This window comes from Phaseolus vulgaris, chromosome 10 (genome assembly GCF_051622355.1).
Source record: "Phaseolus vulgaris cultivar YP4 chromosome 10, ASM5162235v1, whole genome shotgun sequence".
In the NCBI taxonomy this organism is placed as follows: domain Eukaryota; kingdom Viridiplantae; phylum Streptophyta; class Magnoliopsida; order Fabales; family Fabaceae; genus Phaseolus; species Phaseolus vulgaris.
This window is the reverse complement of record NC_143507.1, coordinates 20,404,778-20,429,530: the sequence shown is the minus strand read 5'-3', so window position 1 is coordinate 20,429,530 and position 24,753 is coordinate 20,404,778. Positions and strand designations below refer to the sequence as shown.

The window sequence follows — 24,753 nt, the reverse complement described above, 5'->3', positions numbered from 1 at the left end:
ATATAAGTGGGTGCAAACCTCAACCCTATGAGCCGGTTTTATGGGGTTGAGTTAGGCTTAAAGTCCACTTCGTAATATTGAAATTGGGGTGAGATGCTTCCTGGAGATGCAGGCGGTGATAATTCTGATGGAGGTACAATGTTGGATGCAGGAGCAGAGGCACTATTTGTTGGAAGATCATAGGATAATGAGGCTGGTGGAGGAACAGTATTGGGTGAAGGAGTAGAGGCACATGGCTCGACAGGAGGTGCAGTATCAGGAAAAAAAATCAAAAGCAGAATTATATGCATTAGAAATAGGGAGAGATAAAGTGTTAGGGTCCTTAGGCAAGCCACTGTCCAATTTATATGGAAAGTGGTTTTCATGAAAGATTACATGTCTTGATATCTCTATGCTATGAAACTTTAAATTTAAGATAATATAACCTTTTGTATTTTGCGGGAAGCCAAGAAAAATACCTTTGATAGATCTATCATCTAATTTTTTCCTATGTGCAGTAATGGTACTAGCATAACAGAGACAACCAAACACTTTTAGAAAAGGAAATGTCATGGTTTTCCAAACAACTTTTCATGAGGAGTGATGTTATCAAGTAATGGAGTAGGAATATCATTTATTAAGAAAACAACATGATTTACAGCAAATTCCCAAAAAATAGGAGGAAGATTTGCTTGAAAAAGTAAAGCCCGGGTTACATTTAGTATGTGTTGATGTTTACGTTCTACAATGCCATTTTGTTGTGGTGTTTCAACACAAGATTTTTGATGTATAATTCCCTTTGGAGCATAAAAATTTGACATAGAAAACTCAACACCATTGTCAGTACGAATCGTTTTGATATTAGTTTTGAAATGATTTTGAACGAAAACAGTGAAGTTAATGATGTGTTGACGCACTTCAGATTTGTTATGCAGCAGAATAACCCAAGTATAACGCGAGTAATCATCAACAATAGTCAAGAAATAACGAAAACCTTGCATTGAAATTATGGAACATGGTCCCCAAATATCAAAGTGTACAAGATCAAAAATAGCAGAGGTAACAGTATTACTTAAAGTGAAAGGAAGTTTTCTCTGTTTTGCACGACTACAAGTGTCACATACATGATGAGTATCAACAGTAATAAAAGAGTATTGTTTGCTTAAGACATGTAATCTTTCATGTGAAGGGTGTCCTAGTCTATAATGCCATAGTGTTTTGTCTGTGATATTACAATTAATAAAAGGAGCAAAACAATGCGGTTTAGAATGACTAGAAGCAGGCAAGGTAGTGACAAGGTACAAGCCAGCGGTGGCTTTAACTGTACCAATCCTCTCTTGAGTGAGATTGTCTTGTATAATGCAGTGGGTTGAAGTGAAAGTTAAAGTGCATTTAAGTTGGTGTGTGAGTTTAGAAACAGATATTAAGTTTAATTGAAAATGAGGCACGTATAACACATCAGACAAATAAAACTGATCAGAAAAACGTACTAAACCAGAAAATGTGGCATAAACAGTTTGGCCATTTGGAAGACTAATTAAGACAGGTTTAATTTTAGTATAAGTAGTAAAAACGTTCAAATTGTGACAAACATGATCAGTGGCACCAGAATCAATAATCCAAGATTCTTTTATAGAAGATAGTGAAGAGAGAAACTTACCTGTTGAAGAATGCTCAGTATTGGGGATTTCATCCGTAGAGATGGTGCCGACTTGATTAATTTGAGTGTGAGGGGCAGGATCCTCAAGGTTTTGCTGACGCAAAATGTTGGTAAGGAATTGGCACTGTTGTGATGTAAGTTGAATCCCCATTACATCCTGTTTTTTAGGAAAAAGCTCAGAAAAAGTGTCAGTAGTAATCATATTATTGGCTTGGGATGTCCAATTGGTGAATTTGTAGCTAGGAGGGAACCCATGCTTTTTATAACAGGTGTCAACAGTGTGACCAAGACGATTAGAAAAAGTGCAGACTTTTCTAGTAAAAGAAAACTTTGAGGTTTTAACATTACCAGAAGGAAAACCCACTTTGCGAAAACAAACAGCCTCAGTATGACCATATTTACCACAAAAATTGCATGTAATAGTGTGACTACTATTAAGACTATGAAGACTAGGGTTTTCATTAAACATTGCCTAAAAGATTTTTAAAACGAATCAAGATTTTGAAAGAGAACAGAAAAATAAAAATAAAAAAATAACCAAGAACAGCAAAGAGGGAAATAAAAATCAGAGAGAAGCGCAGCAGAACTCTTCATTCGAGGAGCTCTGATACCATATTACAGTAAATGAAGATGAATATTCCTTGTCTGATGTGATGCTTAAATGTAGCGTACGTAATCGCACGTAATCGTAATGAAGAAAGAGAGGTTTTGATGAACCCTAATTGTAGAGAAAAATAAATATAAAAGAAACTTTTATTCACTTGTATATTAGAGAGTAAAATACATGGTGTATATATAAGAAAAAGATTAAGACCTAGCTGAAACAGAAAAGGAAAGTTGGGTCAAACAAACAAAGCCCAATAATTTAAAATAGAAAATTAAATATATTAACATACTATTTGGCCCTGAATTTTTAATTAATACAAATTTCTTAATCATTTTCATGCTCTTATTTGATGTAACATAAAATAAAAAAATCAAGCAACCACAACTGTCAATTTCACACAAAGTTACTTGACTTGCTTAGTTTAATTCCATATGGTTTGTCATTCTCTGTTATAACTAATCATCCTGTTTAATTTTCATGTACCACAATCTCAACTACATTTGATTATAGATTCAACACATTTTCTTTTCCAACCCATCTCTATATCATTTCATTGTTCTAATCTTTAAACACAAAATTCTCTCCCCCATGGAATTGTCAGTATGTTCCACAGGAATAAATTTTCTAAAATTCTCAATTTAATCAGTTTTCTATAACTTGCGTGTTTATTCATGTTCGTGAGGGTTTTATTTGAGGAAAATTGATTCGTGTTTGTTTTCCTGGATGAAAAAAAGATTGTTATTTTTTTTTGAGTTCATTAGAATAGTGATTATGTGTTTGAAGGTTCGGATTCTCTATTGTTGAAGAACCAGTGGTAATGGGTTGTCTCAGGGGATTGGATTTTTTTTTAATAATGGATTTGGGAAGATAATGTAATTTTTATTATAAATGGTTGTTGAAACTCAAATTTGAGTTGTAAAACTAAATCTGGTTTGCGGTTTTTTGAGATAATAGGTTTCGATTCTGTCTGACCGGGTCATTAATATTTACCTTAATTTATGTTGTGTATTTATGTTTAAATTCGTGAGTTAATAATGTCTAATTGTCCACTATTGGAGCTTAGTTCTTGGTGATGCAAATGTATTATGGCACTACAGATGTTTGCTTAATTTTGAGAGATGTGGAAGTGAAAATTTTGATAATTACATGTTAAGTTCAAATATATTACCTATAAACAAAGCTATTATACTGATTATTGCCTAAGGAAATAATTTTTCTAATTTTATTCTCAATTTAATTGATTAATTGATTTCTTTTATCAGTTCACAAAATTGGAAGGCAAGACTAGATATCTTTACACTTGATGCACGCTACAAAACAAATTTATGGTTCTAAAAATTGAAAACCATTAATCTTGTGGTTGAAGTTGTTGATTGTATGAAATATGCATTATGCTTTACATACGAGTTTTGTTTCAGAGATTCTTGGAAAGTACACCTTATTTCTGATGTTTCTAATTGAATACTATTTTATTTTTATTTATTTGTTTCTTCCTTTGTCTGATTTTTTTGTTTTCAAAAAATGATGGCATGTTTGATGAGTGTCAATTAATTGTTTTGATTCCATTTTTTTGCGTATTTCTGAACTCAAGTTGGATTTGTGATATTAATCATTCATGTTTTATGCCATTCAAATTTTGCTCATAAACTATTTGATAAAAGTTCTTTGGAGTAAAAGGGAAGTGTTGAAGCAAAGAAATAACTAGCAAATACTTAAGCATATCGCATATTTCTTAGTGGTAACTGTTGAGGACTATTCAGTCCAGACGGGTTGGGAAAATGCTGTGGGGTTTCATAGTGAAGATGATCTAGACCTTGTCTAATTTTTATCTGCTATGTGGAAGAAGTTTTTTTGTAGTTGCATAAGTTTATTGCTTATTGTTGTTTGGTCTTTTGTAGTTATGATGATATTTATTATCTTGTTTATGAATAGTTCATTTTCAACAACAATAACGCCTTTTCCCATTATAAATGGCTCGTTATATGAATCGAATCTATGTCATAATGTTTTATCTTAAATAATATCTATACCTTTGAATTCTTCTTACTAATGTATGTTGCTTATTCTTTTTCTTAGTCTCTGTTTTCCTTGATCAATCAGGCTACCCTCAGCTAATTTATTCTTTTTATCGAGCCTTTCAACCTCCATCTCTAAATTGTATATTTAGATTAATTACAAAGGACGTGCCCTTGTAAGTAATCTCTCGACACATCTCAGCAGAGTCAATATTAAATAATGAATATCCTGAGTTTGCTCTTGATCGTATGTTATTGAAGTCTTCTTTTCAATTTAAGGTAGTATTCTTTCTCTTTTTCTTTCAGAACATTGAATACTAAATGTGAGTTTTGCAATCAATAAATAAAGATGCTGGAAGGCTTTCACATTATTCTCAATTTGGTTTTGTTTGGAGGATGTGGTTAGAAGTAATGCTAATTTTTTTTGGTCAAGTATTGCTACTTGAGCTCATTTGGACTTTTCCCTAGTACATTAACACTAGTATTAGCCTTGTTGCACTTATCAGCTCTAACATTAGCACTCCAAAGCTTTAAACTTCACTTTTCTTAGTCAACTACTTAGTCATTTAATACTCTGGGTCCATGTAGCCATACCATAAAAACAAAATTCCATTGTCAACTGTTGAATATAGATGTTACTGCAGACATATATAGGAGAATTTTTCTGTTTCATCATCCACCATTGATAACCCTGATGGGCTACCAGGAGAGGAAAGTGTTCATATGGAGAGAGGAAGTTATGGCACTATTTTATTATTGTACACAAAATGATATTGGATTCTTTTTTACCACATTTCACTGATGTCATTTATCTCCCATTAATTCCTATCTATGTGCTTGATTCTTGAAGTTGTCTACGGAGTCATCAACATTGATTTGTATGGTAACTTGAAACCTTCTGTAAATGACTATCGAAGACTTGATATATTGCTATCTTCGTTTTCAGATTTAGGCATGCTTAAAAATTTAGTCATTCTTTCAATAGTGACTGTATATAGTTGGGCATCTTGGTATGATTTTGATATTTGTTTGTGTTACCCAACTTCAATAAATCTCTATCCCTTGATTTGTTTTTCCCCATTTTGACCTTTCACATTGAGTTTTTTTGTGTTTGTTATGCATGTTTTTGTCAGAATCATCTATTGGATATTTGTTGAACTGTTATTAATATATATACATGGAGTGATGCAATGCTTCTAGGTGCTGAGACTTTACGTGGGTTATACCTTGTTGAAACTATTTCTACAGTTGGTAAAATTTGTGCACAAGTAAGTGCACTTGATTGTTCTTACACTTTGAAGGACACAACAAAGAAAACGTAGAAGTCTATTTAGATTGGGAAATGAAGGTAGAACAATTATTTGCTTGCCATAGAGTGAGTGAAGAAAGAAAAGTACCCCTAGCCACTCTTAGTTTCCAAGGGAACGCTATGTATTGGTGGACATCTTTAGAAAGAGATAGGCGTCTTCATAGGGAGCCTCCCATAGAGTATTGGAATGACCTTAGGGGAGCCCTAAGACGCCGCCATATACCCTCCTATTATAATAGGGAATTGATGGACAAGCTCCAAAGACTCCAACAAAGAACAATGAGTGTAGAGGAGTGTAGGCAAAAGATGGAGCTTTATATGATGAAAGCCTCCATTAGGGAGAATGAGTCCACCACCATAGCTAGATTCTTAAGTGGGCTAAATCTTGAGATAAGAGATAGGGTTGAACTTCTACCTTATCAAGACTTGAATGACTTGGTTCAACTTTGTATCAAAGTTGAACAACAAAATTTAAGGAAAACTTCAAGTCAAAGGGTAGGTTTATATCCTAACTCCTATCCCCAGAGAGATTTCAAAAGGGAGGGTAGTACATCCAAAGAAAAACCAAAAGAGACTACCAAACCTTTAGGCAAAGATACCCTCACTCCACCCATTCGCACTAGGTATGTCAAATGTTTTAAATGCTTTGGAAGAGGACATGTGCAAGCACAATGTCCAAACCAAAAAACCTTGTTTTTAAAAGGAATAGATGAATATACTAGTTGTGAAGACAAACCTAGTGAGAAAGAAGAAGGGGGAGATGATGGGAGAGTGTATCCTTTAGAGGGGGAATTATTGATGATTAGAAGAACCCTCAACAACCAACCTAGTGCAATCATGGAAACACAAAGAGAGAACATCTTTCACACAAGATGCAAATTTTTAGAAAACATATGTTCTCTCATTGTGGATAGTGGCTCATGCTGCAATTGTTGTAGCACTAGGATGGTTGAAAAATTAAATCTACAAGTAGTTCCTCACCCTAAACCATACAAGATTCAATGGATAAATGAAGATGGGGAACTAGCTATGGATAAACAAGTGAAAGTCAAGTTCTCTATAGGTAACTACAAAGACAATGTTTTATGTGATGTAGTACCTATGGAAGCTTGCCACATCTTATTAGGTAGACCATGGCAATTTGATAAGAAAACCATGCATAATGGTCTAACTAATGAGATTACCTTCACCCACAAAGAAAAAAAGTTTGTACTTAATCCTTTACCACACTCCCAAGTGGTAAGAGATCAAATACAAATGAAACATAAGAGGGATGAGGAGAAAAAAAAAACAAAAATAGAAAAAGAGAAAATCCTTAGGGATCAAAAGGTGTGGGAGAAGAGTGTTCCTTCCCACAAGGTCATTCAACAAGACAAAACATTTGAAAACACCTTTGAAAATATGCTTCTTGTTGAACAACCTAGCCATATCTTTTGTAAAGGAACACTTACATGCACTGCCACAAATATTGAGACTATGATTCTACCTCCCCAAGTTGAAAATCTTTTAAATGAATTTGATGATATATTCATTAAAGAGGGACCCATAGGACTTCCTCCTTTTAGAGGTATAGAACATCAAATTGATTTTATTCTTGGGGCAAGCCTACCAAATAGGCCAGCATATCGAACTAACCCCGAGGAAACAAAGGAGATAGAGTCTCAAGTCCAAGATTTGTTAGAGAAGGGTTGGGTGCAAAAGAGCTTAAGCCCTTGTGTTGTACCTGTCTTGTTGGTGCCTAAAAAGGATGGGAAATGGAGAATGTGTTGTGATTGTAGAGCAATCAACAACATCACCATCAAGTATAGGCATCCAATCCCAAGACTTGATGATATGCTTGATGAACTACATGGGTCAATCATATTTTCCAAAATTGATCTTAAAAGTGGATATCACCAAATTAGAATCAAGGAGGGTGATGAGTGGAAAACCACTTTTAAAACCAAATTTGGACTATATGAATGGTTGGTGATGCCTTTTGGTCTCACTAACGCACCTAGTACATTGACGAGGCTAATGAATCATGTATTGAGAGATTGTATAGGTAAATATGTAGTAGTTTATTTTGATGATATCTTAGTTTATAGTAAAAACCTAGAAGACCACCTAAGCCACCTTAGGGAAGTTTTTCTAGTGCTTAGAAATAATAGTTTGTTTGCAAATAGTGATAAGTGTACTTTTTGTGTTGATAGCATAGTTTTTCTTGATTTTGTAGTAAACAAAAAGGGGGTACATGTTGACCCCGAAAAAATCAAAGCCATCCAAGAATGGCCAACTCCACAAAATGTAGGAGATGTTAGGAGCTTTCATGGTTTGGCTAGCTTCTATAGGCGCTTTGTGCCTAACTTCTCTAGTCTAGCTTCACCACTCAATGAGTTAGTGAAGAAAGACACTACATTTTGTTGGGGTGAAAAGCATGAACAAGCCTTTCAAAGGTTAAAGGCTCAACTTATTAATGCATCCATTCTAGCTCTACCAAATTTTGCTAAAACTTTTGAGCTAGAGTGTGATGCATCAGGGGTTGGCATAGGTGCGGTTTTGTTACAAGGGGGGCATCCAATTGCTTATTTTAGTGAAAAACTTCATGGAGCCACCCTTAACTACCCCACCTATGACAAAGAGCTCTATGCACTTGTGAGGGCCTTAAAGACTTGGGAGCACTATCTTGTTTCAAAAGAATTTGTTATACATAGTTGATCCTGCCTGTTGACCGGAACGCTGGAGAATGCCTCGTCAACGGATCGACGTGCGCGCCGCTTCTCACCTTCGTTCCTCTCCGGGATCTATCTCAAGAACCTGCAAAGAAACGATACGGTGCCGCTGCGGCCGATCGCACTCCGACGCTCAAGTCAGTGACGGTATCACCAAATACTAAGAACGAGAACCGTGCAAATCCTCTCTCACAATCAGCTCTATCACTCGCAAGCGTAAAGTGTATGAACTGAACGTGCGTACCTCAGAAAGTCTGTTAAGAACTCTTATATACCTGGTGGCTTTCTTTCTCCTGGCAGTTACAGACTTGGACACGTGGCTCGCATGCAACTGTACACGTGCCATCATCTGGAGGCTCCCTGACTTGGCGCTGCTTCTGCTCTCATTTTGGCTAAGTTACTTATGCATGGTGCTGCCCAGTGCATAGCTAACTTAGGAGTGCGATCTCTACTGGAACTGGCGAGTTAGGGCCTTCATACACCTTCCCTGTGGTCTCGCCGGCCGCCTTCATAATCTGCTTGTCCTTCATCTTCGGCGATGTGCTTGTTCTGGCGATCTCCGACTGCTTGGTCGCCTGGGTCTGCATCTGGCGACTTCATCTTCAACCTGGCGATCGCCTATTCTGGTAAGCTGGAAGTCGGAACACGCCAACTTAACAACTGGCGACTACACGTGCCTCCCGACTTCCTTCCTATCTGCCAACCTGGCGCCTTGTCAACACGCCTACACTTTAGCAGGATGCCACGTCATCATACCCGACCACCAGGGCGGTACACAAGCCCCCCAGTCTTAAGCGAAGACTTGTCTAGCGAAAAGACTGAAAGAGCCTTCGTTAACACCGACCTACGTGGCACTGACGCAGAATTCCAAGCGATTGTACTTTCTGCTGTTCTGACGCTCCACCAAACCCTTCACTCATCGTTCGACACGTGGCTTCATCAACGGCTCTCTTCATCTGCCGTTAGCGCTTCCTAAAATCATTTCGAAAACCCTTAAACCCATTACGCTCCACTGTTCCATCACTTTCTTCGTGCTTGCAAACGCTCTAACTTCCCTCTGCGAAAACTCTCAACGCTCCAGATCACCATCTTCCTCCATCGTCTTCCTGATCATCGAAAGGTAATTACTTTCCTTCATCTGCTGGGTTTCCTTGCATTTTCACCGATTTGCATCATCCTGTAACTGCCTGGTGCATACGCTGTGGGTTGTTTTTCCATTTCTCTTTCTGCGTAACTTAGGGCTTTGTCGATCGTCGCAACGAACTCACATTCGTTCGTCTTTCACCTTCCTTCTATGATCGAGTCAGCCTTCGTAACCCCCCTGATCATTTTTCCTTTCTTCTTCCTTTGCAGCTGCCATCATGACTCGCACCAAGATTACCCCGAACCCCCCTCCATCAGCGCGAAACCTTCCTTCACAAGCACACGACTCAACACAAGTTCGTGGTGCTTCCTCTTCGCAGGCTGAGAGGCATGCATCTTCCCAAACTGCCCTGGCTCAGGCGACTCCATCTAACGCTGGAGGAGCCCCCGTCCCTCTGCCAGACTTCAAAACTCTATACCCCTGGGCTAACTCAACCCTTCTGAAGGAGACTTCGTCGGTGAACACTGCGGGAGCCGTTTTGCAGCTGACTAAGGGGGACGAGATCTACCAATCGTTTCACAAGGAGCACGACGAAAAAATGATGGTGCTACCTTGCCCCGCCGACCTGCCCGTGTGTGCTGATGACAAAGTAAGCGTCGACGGGCCCTTCTGCTTTGTCTACACGACTCTGTTCAAGAAGGTCAGGCTCAGGTTCCCTTTCACTTGATTCGAGAGGGAACTTCTGACTGAGCTCAACATTGCTGCCGCCCAGCTTCATCCCAACAGCTGGGTGTTTGTTCGAGCCTTCCAAGTGACATGCGCCCACCTGGGGTTGCCCGCGTCGGTGGACGTGTTTTTGTTCCTGTTCGAAGCCAAGCACCCAGGAGACCGCCTATGGGTCAGCTTGAACGCGATTGCTGGGAGGTCCATCTTTACCATCTTCCAGCAATCGTACAAAGATTGGAAGGGGAAATTTGTCCAAGTACGTGCAAACGACAAGGACACCTCCCTTCTTGATGGTTTCCCCTTGTACTGGGTGGACAAGGGGAAAAAGGAGTCCAAGAGCTGCTTCAGGAGGCCCAGAAGTCCTGATAGCATGGGAGCTTTGGACAGAGACCTTTGTCTCTTCTGGAAGAAGGTGGCGGACGCCAACGTATCATTCCTCACTGCCACCTTGATATGCTTCGAATTCTACGAAGATCAGCTAGATATCCGAATAGGTTAGGACATTACACTCTTGTCTTGACATTGCTTCTGTTTTTAGCTGTTTCTGGGCGTCTTGTGCGTTGTGCGCAAGACTTTGGTTTTATTTTTCCTGCATATACTACCTGCTCTGCTGCTTTATTACACTTATGCACTTATTCATTTCCCTTGAGTTAACTCGAGCATTTTCATTCCATGCAGACGACATGTTGCCCAGGAACATGCTTTCCGAGTTGAAGACGCTCGCCCGAAGCCACGGGTTGGCGAGCGGTTCTCAAACAGTACCAAACTCAGTGGTGGAGGCCGCCATTGTCCATGGGCGATCACCACCGAAGGAACCCGCCCAACGCAAAAAGTTGGTACTTAAAAGACCCAAAAGGAAAGCCCCCCAAGTCATCCAAGAGGAGGAGGAAGAGGACGACGAGGTCACTGAGGATGGCCTCGTTACAAAGAGGAAAAGGGTGGCACCATCTTCACCACCTGCCCCACCCCCTCTTCCAGCTTCAACACCACCATCAACGCCTGCTCCTCCTCCCTCATCGCCAACACCACAAGCTCCTTCATCACCAGTCCAAGCGGTTCCACTGGCCACTGCGCCACCTGCAGCTGAGGCCCAAGAGCCAAATTTCTTGGAGGACCCCCCAAGCGCCTCTACGCCATACGTGTCAGCAGGAGGGGGCCCCCCTTCAAACGCTTCAGCTGCAGAAAATGTTCCAATCGGGGATGAGGTTGCTCATACCTCTCCGATCCTGATTACCGAGTCCCCGATTGCGTCGCCACGCCATGAAGCAACCACTGAAGATATTGCTAAGGAAGGTGGCGGCGAGAACCCTCAACAAGCCCCCCTGGCGCCTCTCCAAGCAGCAAACCTTTCCCTCGAAGTCACAAGGATGTGGGAACCTCTGACTGCCAAACTGAAAACCATAGCAGAGGATATCCCATCAATCATAACCAGGGCTGTGGAGAGCTCCACCAGGAGGCTTCAAGACGATCTCTTCAACCTCAAGACCGAAAATAGCACTATGAAGGTCGAGGTGGAGAAGTTATCCTTTAACCTGACGCTCGCAGAAATCGAACACTCCCGGGTGGAGGATGCAATGAGTACCGAGCTCAGGTTGGCGCGCAAAGAAGCTGCTGACCTTCGCCGCAAAGTTCACGATCTTGCCCAAGAGAAGGTTGAGCTAGAAAGCAAAATTGTGCCCCTTCGTGCCAAGGCGGTCGACCTGGAGGCTCGCATTCAAGCTGACGCCGCCAAGGTGCAAAAACTGGAGCAAAGGTCGATCGACCGAGAGAAGCTACTTGGGCAAGTAGAAAAGGCGAGGGACGACGCCATGGCTGATCTCACCGAGGCAAAAAAGGAGAAAGGAAAGATGGCTGCCGAGTTGGCCCAGGCTCAAACGGAATCCAAGAAGGTTACTGACGACCTTCTCCATGCTCAAGAGACCAACGAACAACTCCGAAAACAGGTTGAAGAGCTGGAGCAGCAGAACAAAGAGCTCAAGAAACAGGTTGAAGAACTTCAAGGGCAAATTGAAGAACTTAAGCTAAATTCTGCTCAGATTCTGGCTGCTGGATTCGAAGCCACTCGGGAACAATTCGCATGCCTATTCCCCGATCTCGACCTCAGCATGGTGTCGTTGAACAACGAAGTAGTAGATGGAAAGGTCGTTCCTGCTGAAGACTAATCCACTGCACCTCATCTGCTACTTTATAATTCCCTTGTATATACCTTGTAATAAAAACTCGTGCATATGTGTTTTGAACAGATACTTATTTCAATCACAAAGCTTGGATATTCTCTCCCCTGACTCCTTTTAAGCGCTTTAGCCTTCTTTGCATGTTTAACTTTGTCGGATTTAACTTAGTGATTTTGCAAACGCGACTTTTGACGTAACTGCCTCGAACCACTTCAAACTTAAGCAATAATCACCTTAAACAACTTGTACTCTTTAAGGCAACTATCCTTATTGCAAGAATACCCTTCAAGCAACGAACTGTAACTCAATCATTGGCTCAAACAACGTCCCCCTCGACCTGCTTTATCAAACAAGTCTTTCAACCTTCTCGCCGCTGTTTGAACTTTCCCCGATCGCTAAGAACTCTTGGTACCATCAGCCTTTCCTAGCTTCATGCTTTGGCAATCGTTTCTTTATCTGGGGTAGAAACGCCCTTTGGGATCTTCCCTTGTCCCCCCTGAACTTCAGAACAAAGACCGGCTGACTAGGCGTTCTCTTCGAACCTACCTTAGCCACCTTTCAAGCTTCTTCCACCCTCTTCGCCATACCTGAACTCGTTCGAGACGAGAAGGATTTTATCTTGCCTATGCTCGCACGTAAGCGAGAAGGTCTTTTAACTCGCCTGAACTCGCTCAACGGCGAGAAGGACTTTATCTGGTGCCTCAACTTGCCCAGGGTGTACATCTCCTCCCCCCTGGATGCACTGAGGACCTTTTCTTTCTCTCGCCTGCACTCGCTCGGCGGCGAGGAGGTCTTTAACTGGCCTTAGCTCGCACGACGGCGATAAGGACTTTATCTGGTGCCTCAACTTGCCCAGGGTGTACATCTCCTCCCCCCTGGATGCACTGAGGACCTTTCTCTTTCTCGCCTGCACTCGCTCAACGGCGAGGAGGTCTTTAACTTGCCTCTACATTGCCCCAGGAGTTACATCTTCTCGCTCCCAGAAACACGGAGGACTTTTCCTCTTTCTCGCCTGCACTCGCTCGACGGCGAGGAGGTCTTTAACTTGCCTCAAGACGCGCGAGGGCGTTGAGGTCTTTCATCTGGTGCCTCCGATCGCCGAAAGACGATGAGGACTTTAAAACTTAACTGGTGCCTCCAATCGCCGAAAAACGATGAGGACTTAAAACTTAACTAGTGCCTCCAATCGCCGAAAAACGATGAGGACTTAAAACTTAACTGGTGCCTCCGATCGCCGAAAAACGATGAGGACTTAAAACTTTTTAGAAAGCATGCGATATATCTTTTCTTGCCTTAAATCATGTACAAATGACAAGGTCTTTCTTCAAAACTTTTGAAAATAGCACACATGCAATCTGAAAACACCTTATACTTCGAAAACTTCTTCTTTTATTGGGTGGCCTCATTAAAAACCCTCCTTAGGGAAAAAAGAGTGCCCCCTTCAAACTGTTTTAACAGAGACATTGTAATATAACATTGTGTTTGTCTTTACTTACAAAGCTCTTAACTATAGTACAGCTTCAGGTGTGTGGCGTTCCAGGTGCGAGGAATCGCCCCTCCTTCCAGCGTTTCTAAGCGGTAGGCTCCGTTCCCGAGCGCCTCGGTTATTCTGAACGGTCCAGTCCACTTGGGTGATAGTTTATTCTCCATCTCGTACTGGTGGGCCTTCCTCATCACCAAGTCGCCTTCTCTAAACTGTCTTGGCATCACCTTTGAGTTGTATCTTCGCTCGATCCTCCTCTTCACCGCCTCATCCTTCAGCCTCGCCTCTTCCCTGACCTCATCCAGCAGATCCAGGTTAAGCCTTCTCTCTTCATTCGAGTCTTCCTCTACGAAGTTCTGGAATCTCGGCGAGCTCTCCTGGATCTCCACTGGAATCATGGCGTCACACCCATAGACCAAGCTAAACGGGGTCTCATGGGTTCCTGACTGCTCGGTGGTGTGGTACACCCAGACTATACGGGGCACCTCCTCAGCCCAACTTCCCTTGGCTTTCTCAAGCCTTCTCTTCAAACCTCTCAACAACACCCGATTAGCTTATTCCACCTGGCCATTCGTCTGAGGGTGCTCGACGGATGCAAACACTTGTTGAATTCCAACCCCTTCACAAAGTTTCTTCAACAGGTGGCTTGCAAACTGCGTCCCATTATTTGACACCAGGTGTTTAGGCACTCCAAACCGGCACACGATGTTCTTCCATACAAAACCTTTGATCTGGGCCAATGGTTCTGCTTCAATCCACTTGGTGAAATACTCAATCGCCACCACCAAGTACTTCATCTGCCTGATCGCCAGCGGGAAAGGTCCCAGGATGTCGATTCCCCAAGTATGAAACGGCCAAGGGCTATAGATCGACTTCAACTCCTCGGGAGGTGCCTTGTGCCAATCGGCGTGCTGCTGGCATTGTTTGCAGCACTGGGCATACTTCTTCAAATCTTCTCTCATGGATGGCCAATAGTAGCCTGCACGGAGAGTCCTCGCGGCCAGAGCTTGACCCCCGACGTGGCTTCCACATATACCTTCGTGGAGCTCTGCCATAATTCTCGTGCACTTCTCGCCGTGTATACATTCCAGGAGCGGGTGAGTGAACCCAAACCTGTACAGATCGCCATCAATCAATGTATACTTGCTGGAATTTTTCTTTACCTTCCTAGCTTCTGTTGGATCCAGCGGGAGGAGGCCATCTGCCAAGCACCGCTTGTACTGTGTTATCCAAGTGTCTGGCTCATGGGCGGCGCAGACCTGCATCACGTCCACCTTCTCTCCTCGACATGCTCTAATTCTCGGCGATCTCAGAGTTTCTTGCGTCAAAGACTTATGGCTTCTCGCTGCTCTCTCCGTCGACTTGCTTATCTGAAGGACCAGGTGATCTGCTACAAATGCCCTCGGCGTCTTCAGAGTTTCTTGAATCACCGTCCTCTGCCTACCCCCCTTGCCTGAGCTGGCGAGCTTAGCAAGTAAGTCAGCTCGGGCATTCTGCTCTCTGGGCACATGTACTACTTCAAAAGAGGCAAAGGAACTCTTCAATTCCTGCACATACGCCAAGTAAGCCGCCATTTGTGGATCTTTAGCCTGGAACTCGCCTGTTACTTGCCCTGTGACTAGCAGCGAGTCACTCTTAGCCATCAGCACCCTAGCTCCCATCTCCTTGGCCAGCAAAATCCCGGCGATCAGCGCCTCATACTCTGCTTGATTGTTGCTGGCTTTAAAGGCAAACCTCAAAGACTGTTCAATCAGCACGCCGTTGGGTCCTTCCAAAATGACTCCAGCACCGCTGCCCTGCTGGTTCGACGATCCATCCATCGAAAGCACCCAACGGAAATCGTCTCCCTCAACCCGCGTCGCCTCCGATGAGAGCTCAACCACAAAATCTGCAAAGATTTGCCCCTTGATCGGGCCTCGGGGCTCATATTTAATGTCAAACTCTGACAACTCCACTGCCCACTTCACCATTCTTCCCGCAACGTCAGGTTTCTTCAAGACCTTCTGGATGGGCAGGTCAGTCATCACCAGTATTGTGAAACTGTGGAAGTAGTGGCGCAACCTCCTCGCCGAAAACACCACAGCCAGCGCAGCCTTCTCCAGGGCCTGATATCTCGTTTCTGGGCCCTGCAACACCTTGCTCACAAAATAAATAGGCTTCTGAGCCTGATCTTGATCATGGGCGAGCACCGCACTCACCGCCCTCTCAGTCACAGCGAAATACAACCTGAGAGGGGTTCCCGCCAGCGGTTTGCACAGAACCGGCGGGCTCGAACATCACGTCTGCCGAGCTTCCTTGGTCCACCAGAACTCTGTGGACCTTCCTTCCCGCCGTAACCAACGAAATAACTATGGGATCGTTGTCATGAGGCACAACGTCCCGAAGATCCTGCTTTGTGAACGTGATGTCCACTTCCGGCGAGTGATCTTCAAACATGTCCACTGCCATCACCGATCGCGCATACTTTTTCCTCTGCGATGCGGTGCATCCACCACCTAAGAAACCCCCTGCAATGGTGTGGATCTCCCCATGGATAGGCATCTCGTGTTGCTGGGCTTCTCCACCTGCTGGCTGGGAACTCGACGCTCCCCCCGTCCTTCTATCCAGCAGATAGTCATTTAGGAAACCGCTCTTAACCAGATCGTCGAGCTGATACCCCAAAGACAAACACGAGTCCAAGGTGTGTCCAAAACATTGGTGGAACTCGCACCAGGCGTCCGGCTTTGACCCCAGCACCTTGTCGCCCACCTTCTCAAACGCCTTCAACCTAGCAGATATGTTAGGGATAGCGATCAGGTCCGCTAGTCCCATGACAAATTTGTGCTTAGGCGGGCGATTGTATTCTCGGCGTGCTGGTTGTTGGCGCGCTGGTTGTTGGCGCGCTTGGCTTCTTCCCTTATTTCTCCTATCATAAGGATAGTGAGTCCTTTGGTCTTTTCTGGCCGCCGCCGCCGTTTCCAGCACCCTCTGTGGCTGGATCCTGGTCTGGGCGCGTGGCCTGGCGGGAGCCACGCTGCCTCTCTTCTCGGCGACTTCACTCTCGTCGGCGATGTGGGCCACCGCAAGTCGCCTGACTTCAGCAAACGTCGCTGGGTGAGCCCTGATCAAGGCCTCGCAGAATGGCCCTGGCTGCATGCCCTTCTTGAAGGCATAGACCAGCATTTCTTCATCCTTGGCCGGCGATCTGACCATCTGCGCTCCGAAGCGATTTAGGTAGTCTCTGAGGGACTCCCCATGGTACTGCCTTATATCAAACAGATCATAGGACACCCTGGGCGGTGCCTTATTCACAATGTACTGCTCGACAAAGATTTTCGAGAACTGTTGAAAATTGGTTATGTGGTCGTTAGGCAGGCTCACAAACCACTCCATCGCCGTTCCTTGGAGCGTGCTCACGAACATCTTGCAGTAGACGGCGTCTGACCCTCCCGACAGCATCATCTGCGTGTGGAACGTGGTCAGATGAGCCTCTGGATCCTCCACACCGGTAAAGACAGCCTTAACCGGAACCACGCTCGTGGGAATAGGCGTGTCGGTAATCGCCTGAACGAAAGGCATTGGGAAAACACGAGGTGGCGTCGACGGTGCCACCTCTTCAACAGAAGAACGTCCTTGCTGCTCCTGAAGAGCTCGACGCAGCTCCTCAGTTACCTTGCTGAGCTCCTCGTTCCTGGCGCGAGAGGCGACCAGGTCCTCATGTATCCTCGCCTGCTCTACGCGCGAGGCTTCCACGGTTGCCTGCAACGAGCGCATCATCTCTGCCATCTGCGCCATGGTCATGGCGGCGTCGCCTTCAGCAGCGACAGGCGCCACGGAACTGGAACGATTGCTTCTCATTTTTCTCATTAACTTCAGCGAACCACAGGAATGCAGCGAACAACACTTCAACCACGATCGAATCAGCGATCAATCGGAAAAAATTCAAGAACGGCGCAGGAACTCAAGAACACCGCAAACCTTCGAAGAAAACCACAACTTCACCAAAAACCACCGTTTCCCCGCGAACAACCAAACAAACGAAAGACCTCGAACTTCCACCAAACAGATTGCGCGCAAGCAACAAAAGACCTCACTCCACCGATCGAAAAGCCAAACGAATGGTTCAAAACGCAGATTCACCGAACGAAACTCAAAGAAACTGCGAACGACGGTTGCACCAGCACACAACCACGCAGAAAACCTCGAAAACTTCCACGAACTCACGCTGTGGATGGGAGCAAGTTTTACACGGCCCCACGGTGGGCGCCTGATGATCCTGCCTGTTGACTGGAACGCTGGAGAATGCCTCGTCAACGGATCGACGTGCGCGCCGCTTCTCACCTTCGTTCCTCTCCGGGATCTATCTCAAGAACCTGCAAAGAAACGATACGGCGCCGCTGCGGCCGATCACACTCCGACGCTCAAGTCAGTGACGGTATCACCAAATACTAAGAACGAGAACCGTGCAAATCCTCTCTCACAATCAGCTCTATCACTCGCAAGCGTAAAGTGTATGAACTGAACGTGCGTACCTCAGAAAGTCTGTTAAGAACTCTTATATACCTGGTGGCTTTCTCTCTCCTGGCAGTTACAGACTTGGACACGTGGCTCGCATCCAACTGTACGCGTGCCATCATCTGGAGGCTCCCTGACTTGGCGCTACTTCTGCTCTCATTTTGGCTAAGTTACTTATGCATGGTGCTGCCCAGTGCATAGCTAACTTAGGAGTGCGATCTCTACTGGAACTGGCGAGTTAGGGCCTTCATACACCTTCCCTGTGGTCTCGCCGGCCGCCTTCATAATCTGTTTCTCCTTCATCTTCGGCGATGTGCTTGTTCTGGCGATCTCCGACTGCTTGGTCGCCTGGGTCTGCATCTGGCGACTTCATCTTCAACCTGGCGATCGCCTATTCTGGTAAGCTGGAAGTCGGAACACGCCAACTTAACAACTGGCGACTACACGTGCCTCCCGACTTCCTTCCTATCTGCCAACCTGGCGCCTTGTCAACACGCCTACACTTTAGCAGGATGCCACGTCATCATACCCGACCACCAGGGCGGTACAATAGTGACCATGAGTCTTTAAAATATTTGAAAGACCAACACAAGCTCAATAAAAGACATGCAAAATGGATGGAATTTCTTGAACAATTCCCTTATGTCATCAAATACAAGAAGGGAAACACAAATATAGTGGTAGATGCTCTCTCAAGGAGACATGTGCTCTTTTCAAAACTTGGTGCTCAAATTCTTGGATTTGACAACATAAAAGAACTTTATCAAGAAGACAAAGATTTTGCATCCATCTTTGCTAAATGTTAACATAGAACACAAGAAGGTTACTATGTGTCCGAGGGGTATCTTTTTAAAGAAGGAAAACTTTGTATTCCCCAAGGTACACATAGAAAACTTCTTGTAAAGGAATCACATGAAGGGGGTCTCATGGGCCATTTTGGAGTTGACAAAACTCTTGATCTTTTAAAAGGAAAATTTTATTGGCCATACATGAGAAGAGATGTCCAAAGACATTGTTTTAGATGTATTTCATGTTTAAAAGCAAAATCTAAAACAATGCCTCATGGACTCTATACCCCTCTACCGATTGCAAATGCTCCTTGGGAAGATATTAGCATGGATTTCATCTTAGGACTTCCTAGGACTGCAAGAGGTCATGACTCCATCTTTGTGGTAGTGGATCGTTTTAGTAAAATGGCACATTTTATTCCTTGCCACAAAGTGGATGATGCTCAAAATATTTCTAAACTCTTCTTTAGAGAAGTGGTAAGACTTCATGGTTTACCAAGGAGTATAGTATCCGATAGAGATCCAAAGTTTATAAACCATTTTTGGAAAACCCTTTGGGAAAAACTTGGCACTAGACTACAATTCTCAACATCATGTCATCCTCAAACGGATGGACAAACCGAGGTAGTCAATAGATCTCTTGGTACTATGCTTAGGGTGATGGCATTGAGCTCTTCTCCTTGCGGTTTTTTGTGGTGGTTTGCGGAAGCTTCAATGGATTGTAGGTGGAACAAGGCTTTCCTAAGAGTTGTGGTAGCCTTGGAGGTGCATGAAGAGTAGGAGAGTGAGAGAGGTTCGGCCAACTCTCTTTGTAGGTGAAAGGTTTGAAGATTAGAGACCTAAATCTAAAGAGATTTTAGGCAAGGGAGTAAGAATGACACATTTTGGCAGCATTTCATTACTCAAATTAATCTTATCAAAACATGAGGTAGGCTCCTCCTTAAATAGCCTTGGAGGATCGGAAATTCAAATGTAAATGAAGAGGAAATGCTAGCCAAATTACATGCAAATGTGAGCACATGGGAGCACATGGGAAATGTGAGCACATGGTGTGCCTATTCTTCACATGGTCGGCCTAAGTTAGTTTAGTAGGTTCTAGAAATCGTAAGCTAACTTAGGTAAACCTAGTTTAATCCTAATTGCAATTGAAACAATTTTACAAAAGTAAATTCTATACTATTTAAACAAGAAATTAAAGTCTACTCTACACTAGAGTTTATGGCATTTGAACATGTAAAAGAACGTCTTCTTGGATCCTCTTGGCCATAACTCTAGGGTTGGCCCAAATCTACCATTTGGTGGGCTTGCATGTGGGCTTGTGCTTGGGCCTCTTCCATCATAGGGCAATCATGAAGGGTAACCACAAATCTTGGGAAGAGTACCTTCCCCATATTGAATTTGCTTACAATAGAGTAGTTCACAAGACTACTAATGCTTCTCCTTTTGAAGTTGTATATGGTTTTAACCCTCTTACTCCTTTGGATTTGTTACCCCTTCCTAATCCACAAGAATTTGTGCATAAGGAAGGAGCTAACAAAGCTGAATTTGTTAAGAAAATGCATGAGAAGGTTAAAATGCAAATACAACAACAAACTGAGAAGTATGCCAAATACAACAATAGGGGGAAGAGAGAAATCATTTTTGAGGAAGGAGACTTAGTTTGGCTTCATCTTAGGAAGGATAGGTTTCCAACTAAGAGGAAGTCTAAACTTAGTCCCCGTGGTGATGGACCCTTCCAAATCCTCAAGAAAGTCAATAATGTTGAAACAAGTGGAGTTCAATGTTTTGAAGAATCCAAATCCTTTGAAGGATGATGAAGCCTCTGCTTTGCTTGATGCTGCTGTGCTGGTTTCAGTCTTGTTCTGGGGTAGTTCAATGTTGTAATCAACACTTAGATTAAATCTCAAAGCAATTAGCATCTCAATTTTAACAAAGCAAAATGATTTTCAAACTAAGTTGAAACAACCGATTGTTTTGTCGAAACAACCGATTGTTTACACTTAGGTGTTTTGAGAAAGTTTGACAACTATTTTTGAATGGTGTATTTTGTTAAGTAACAAAACAACCGATTGATTCGATGAAACAATCGATTGTTTGTTTTAAAACCATAACAGAAAAACTGTTTTCTTTGACTGAGCTTTAAATGCTTTAACTGAATACGCTCCAGTCATTAAATGCTTTGACCAATCTATTTTAAATGCAATTAAGAGTTTGTTAAGATTTGATAACAAACTATATTCTTAGATATATTATGAAAAACAGTTTTGATATATTAAGAATCTTGAAACAAAGTTTTAAAAAGAAGAGTTTTTCAAAGTATTCTGAGATTGCTAAAGAGTTGAGAGATTGATCAAGGTGCTGAATAGGGATTCTACTTGTATTGATTTCAGACTTCCATCTGTAACAAGTGTAATCTTTGTAAACTGCTGAACAATTTGTTTGTGTGTGTTGCTGAGATTGGCTGTGTGTTCTTGAGGTGTTCAAGATCAACAATCTTAGTGTTGGCCAAGGAGAGTGTGTTTCTTGAGGTGTTCAAGGTCATTCTCTTGGTTGTGGTGTAAGTGATAAAGTGGTGATTGCTTAGTGGATATCCTCAGGGTTTCTGAGAAGACTGGATGTAGCTCTAGTTGGAGTGAACCAGTATAAACATCTGTGTACAATCTTTCTATCCCTAACTCTTTAATTTCAGTTTGTTTGTTGTTTGCTGGTATAAACAACCGATTGTTTCGAAGAAACAACCGATTGTTTTTCCTGATATCACTGTTTTGCTTGCTGTTTTGGCTAACTAAATTGCTGAATCAATTGGTTTCTGAAATAAGTTCATTCTAATTTTGAAAAGTTTGCGAAAACCCCTTTAAACAATTCACCCCCTCTAGTTTAAAGCCATCTTTTCTAACAAATAATAATGCATACAAATTAGATTTACCTACCGAATATGGAGTACATGATACCTTTAATGTCATTGACTTGTCTCCTTTTGTAGGTACTAATGAAGAAGATGACATCTTGGATTTGAAGACAAATCCTTTCCAAGGGGGAGGGGATGATGGAAGAGGGTCAAGCACCAACCCAAAAGAGAGCCAAACATCAAGACAAATTGGGCCAACTACAAGGGCCATGGCTAAGAGGCTTGATGAGGATTGGAATACTGCTATTGATGGCAGAGAAACTTACCTCTACATGTTCCAAGAGGTCCAAAATCAAGCGTAGGATAGTCTTTAAGTTCTTGTCGAAGTAGCATAGGAATTTTCTTTTGTAAAATTGTTTACTTTGTAATTAAGATGAATTTTGGCTCCTAAAAACCAACCTAAATTAGATTAGGGTTTCTAGAAACTCCTAATCTAACTAAGGCCGGTCACTTTAGGCCTAATAGCATCACATGAGACACACCATGTCATGCTTGTCATGTGTGCTTGCATTAGGCGCCAACTTCATTTCATTTGATGTGAATTTCCTTCCCATTTGGCTATTCATTTTCGATCCTCCTTAGGCTATAAAAGGAGGAGCCTACCTCATGTTTTCACAAGATTAATTCATTAGTGAAATGTTGCCAATTTTGTTTCATTCTCACTCTTTGCCTAAACTCTCTTAGGAATAGGCTTTTAATCTTCAAACCTTCACCGACAAAGGGAGTTGGCCGAACCACTCCTACTCTTCATACTTCTCATGCACCTCCAAGGCTATCACAACTCCTAGAAGAGCCTTGTTCCACCATCAAACCATGGAGCTTCCGCATTCATCAACAAAAACCACAAGAAAGGAGACACAAATCCATCACAAGAACTGATCTTTACATGGATTCTAAACATTCTAATCTAAACCCAAACCAAAAGCAACACAACTTCAAGCTTCATCTTGGATTTGAAACATCAAAGCTCCCATGCTCTACAATTTATACTACAATTTTAAATGTAATTTATAGTATTAAAGGAAAAGAAAGAATAGGGTAAATCCCTTGTGTATATTGGACACATAGGGTTATGTTTATATAGGAAAAGAAACATATGGGCTAAGCCCATTACATAAATGAGATATCTAACAATATCTATAATATCTCATAATATCAAATAATATTTAATTATATCTAATAATATCTAACACTCCCCGTCAAGCTGGTGCATATAGATCATATGTACCCAGCTTGTTACAAATGTAATCAATCCTAGGCCCTCGTAAGGGTTTAGCAAAAATATCAGCTAATTGATTATTTGAATTAACAAACTCAATCTTGATATCTCCCGATATAAACGTTTCTCGAATGAAATGACAATCAATCTCAATATGTTTTGTTCTTTCATGAAAAACTGGATTTGAGCTAATATGAAGAGCAACGTGATTATCACATATAAGTGTCATTTGAGTAACCTCTCCAAATTGCAATTCTTTAAGTAACTGTTTAAGCCAAATAAGCTCACAAGTAGTCGAGGCCATAGCTCTATATTCTGCTTCTGCACTAGATCTTGCCCCAACACTTTGTTTCTTGCTCTTCCAAGAGATCAAGTTATCACCAAAGGAGATACAATAACCAGAAGTTGATCTTCTATCAGATGAAGATCCTACCCAATCAGCATCTGAATAACAAACGACTTTACTATGGTTATTATGACCATATAACAAACCTTTTCCAGGAGAGCCTTTAATGTACTTCACTATATGAATGACTGCATTCCAATGATCTTCACATGGAGAATTAAGAAATTGACTCACCACACTGACTGCAAAGGAAATATCAGGACGAGTAACAGTGAGATAGTTCAATTTTCCAACTAATCTCCTGTACTTCTCAAGATCTGAAAGAGGCTCCCCCTGATTGGGTAGAAGCTTGAAATTGGGATCCATGGGAGTATCAACAGATTTCGAATTCTTCAACCCAATTTCCTCCAAAATATCTAATGTGTATTTTCTTTGAGAAATAACAATACCAGTATTGGATTATGCTACCTCAATCCCCAAGAAATATCTGAGTTTGCCAAGATCTTTGGTCTGAAAGTGTTGACAAAGGTGTTGTTTTACTTGTGAGATGCCATGGTGATCACTGCCTGTAAGAACAATGCCATCAACATATACTACAAGATAGATACACCTAACACTCGAGTGATGATAAAAAACTGAATGATTTCTGTACCGCCCTGGTGGTCGGGTATGATGACGTGGCATCCTGCTAAAGTGTAGGCGTGTTGACAAGGCGCCGGGTTGGCAGATAGGAAGGAAGTGGGAAGGCACGTGTAGTCGCCAGTTGTTAAGTTGGCGTGTTCCGACTTCCAGCTTACCAGAATAGGCGATCGCCAGGTTGAAGATGAAGTCGCCAGATGTAGACCCAGGCGACCAAGCAGTCGGAGATCGCCAGAACAAGCACATCGCCGAAGATGAAGGAGAAGCAGATTATGAAGGCGGCCGGCGAGACCACAGGGAAGGTGTATGAAGGCCCCTAACTCGCCAGTTCCAGTAGAGATCGCACTCCTAAGTTAGCTATGCACTGGGCAGTACCATGCATAAGTAACTTAGCCAAAATGAGAGCAGAAGCAGCGCCAAGTCAGGGAGCCTCCAGATGATGGCACGTGTACAGTTGGATGCAAGCCACGTGTCCAAGTCTGTAACTGCCAGGAGAGAGATAGCCACCAGGTATATAAGAGTTCTTAACAGACTTTCTGAGGTACGCACGTTCAGTTCATACACTTTACGCTTGCGAGTGATAGAGCTGATTGTGAGAGAGGATTTGCACG

The 24,753-nt window shown here is 42.8% G+C and overlaps 1 protein-coding gene and 1 pseudogene across 1 annotated transcript in view; one reads left to right on the top strand and one right to left on the bottom strand.

The window, feature by feature from the left end:
• LOC150024680 (uncharacterized) overlaps positions 1 to 22,240 on the top strand; it is a 65,868-nt gene extending 43,628 nt beyond the window's left edge. Inside the window, exons 5-6 of the mRNA XM_090296093.1 lie at positions 5,610 to 6,912; positions 22,014 to 22,240. Of these exons, the coding sequence (XP_090152219.1) occupies positions 5,610 to 6,912; positions 22,014 to 22,240 (1,530 nt within the window). The remainder of the gene's footprint in view (positions 1 to 5,609; positions 6,913 to 22,013) is intronic.
• Positions 22,241 to 23,137: 897 nt separating this feature from the next.
• LOC150024679 (secreted RxLR effector protein 161 pseudogene) lies at positions 23,138 to 24,133 on the bottom strand (annotated as a pseudogene).
• Positions 24,134 to 24,753: the final 620 nt, after the last annotated feature.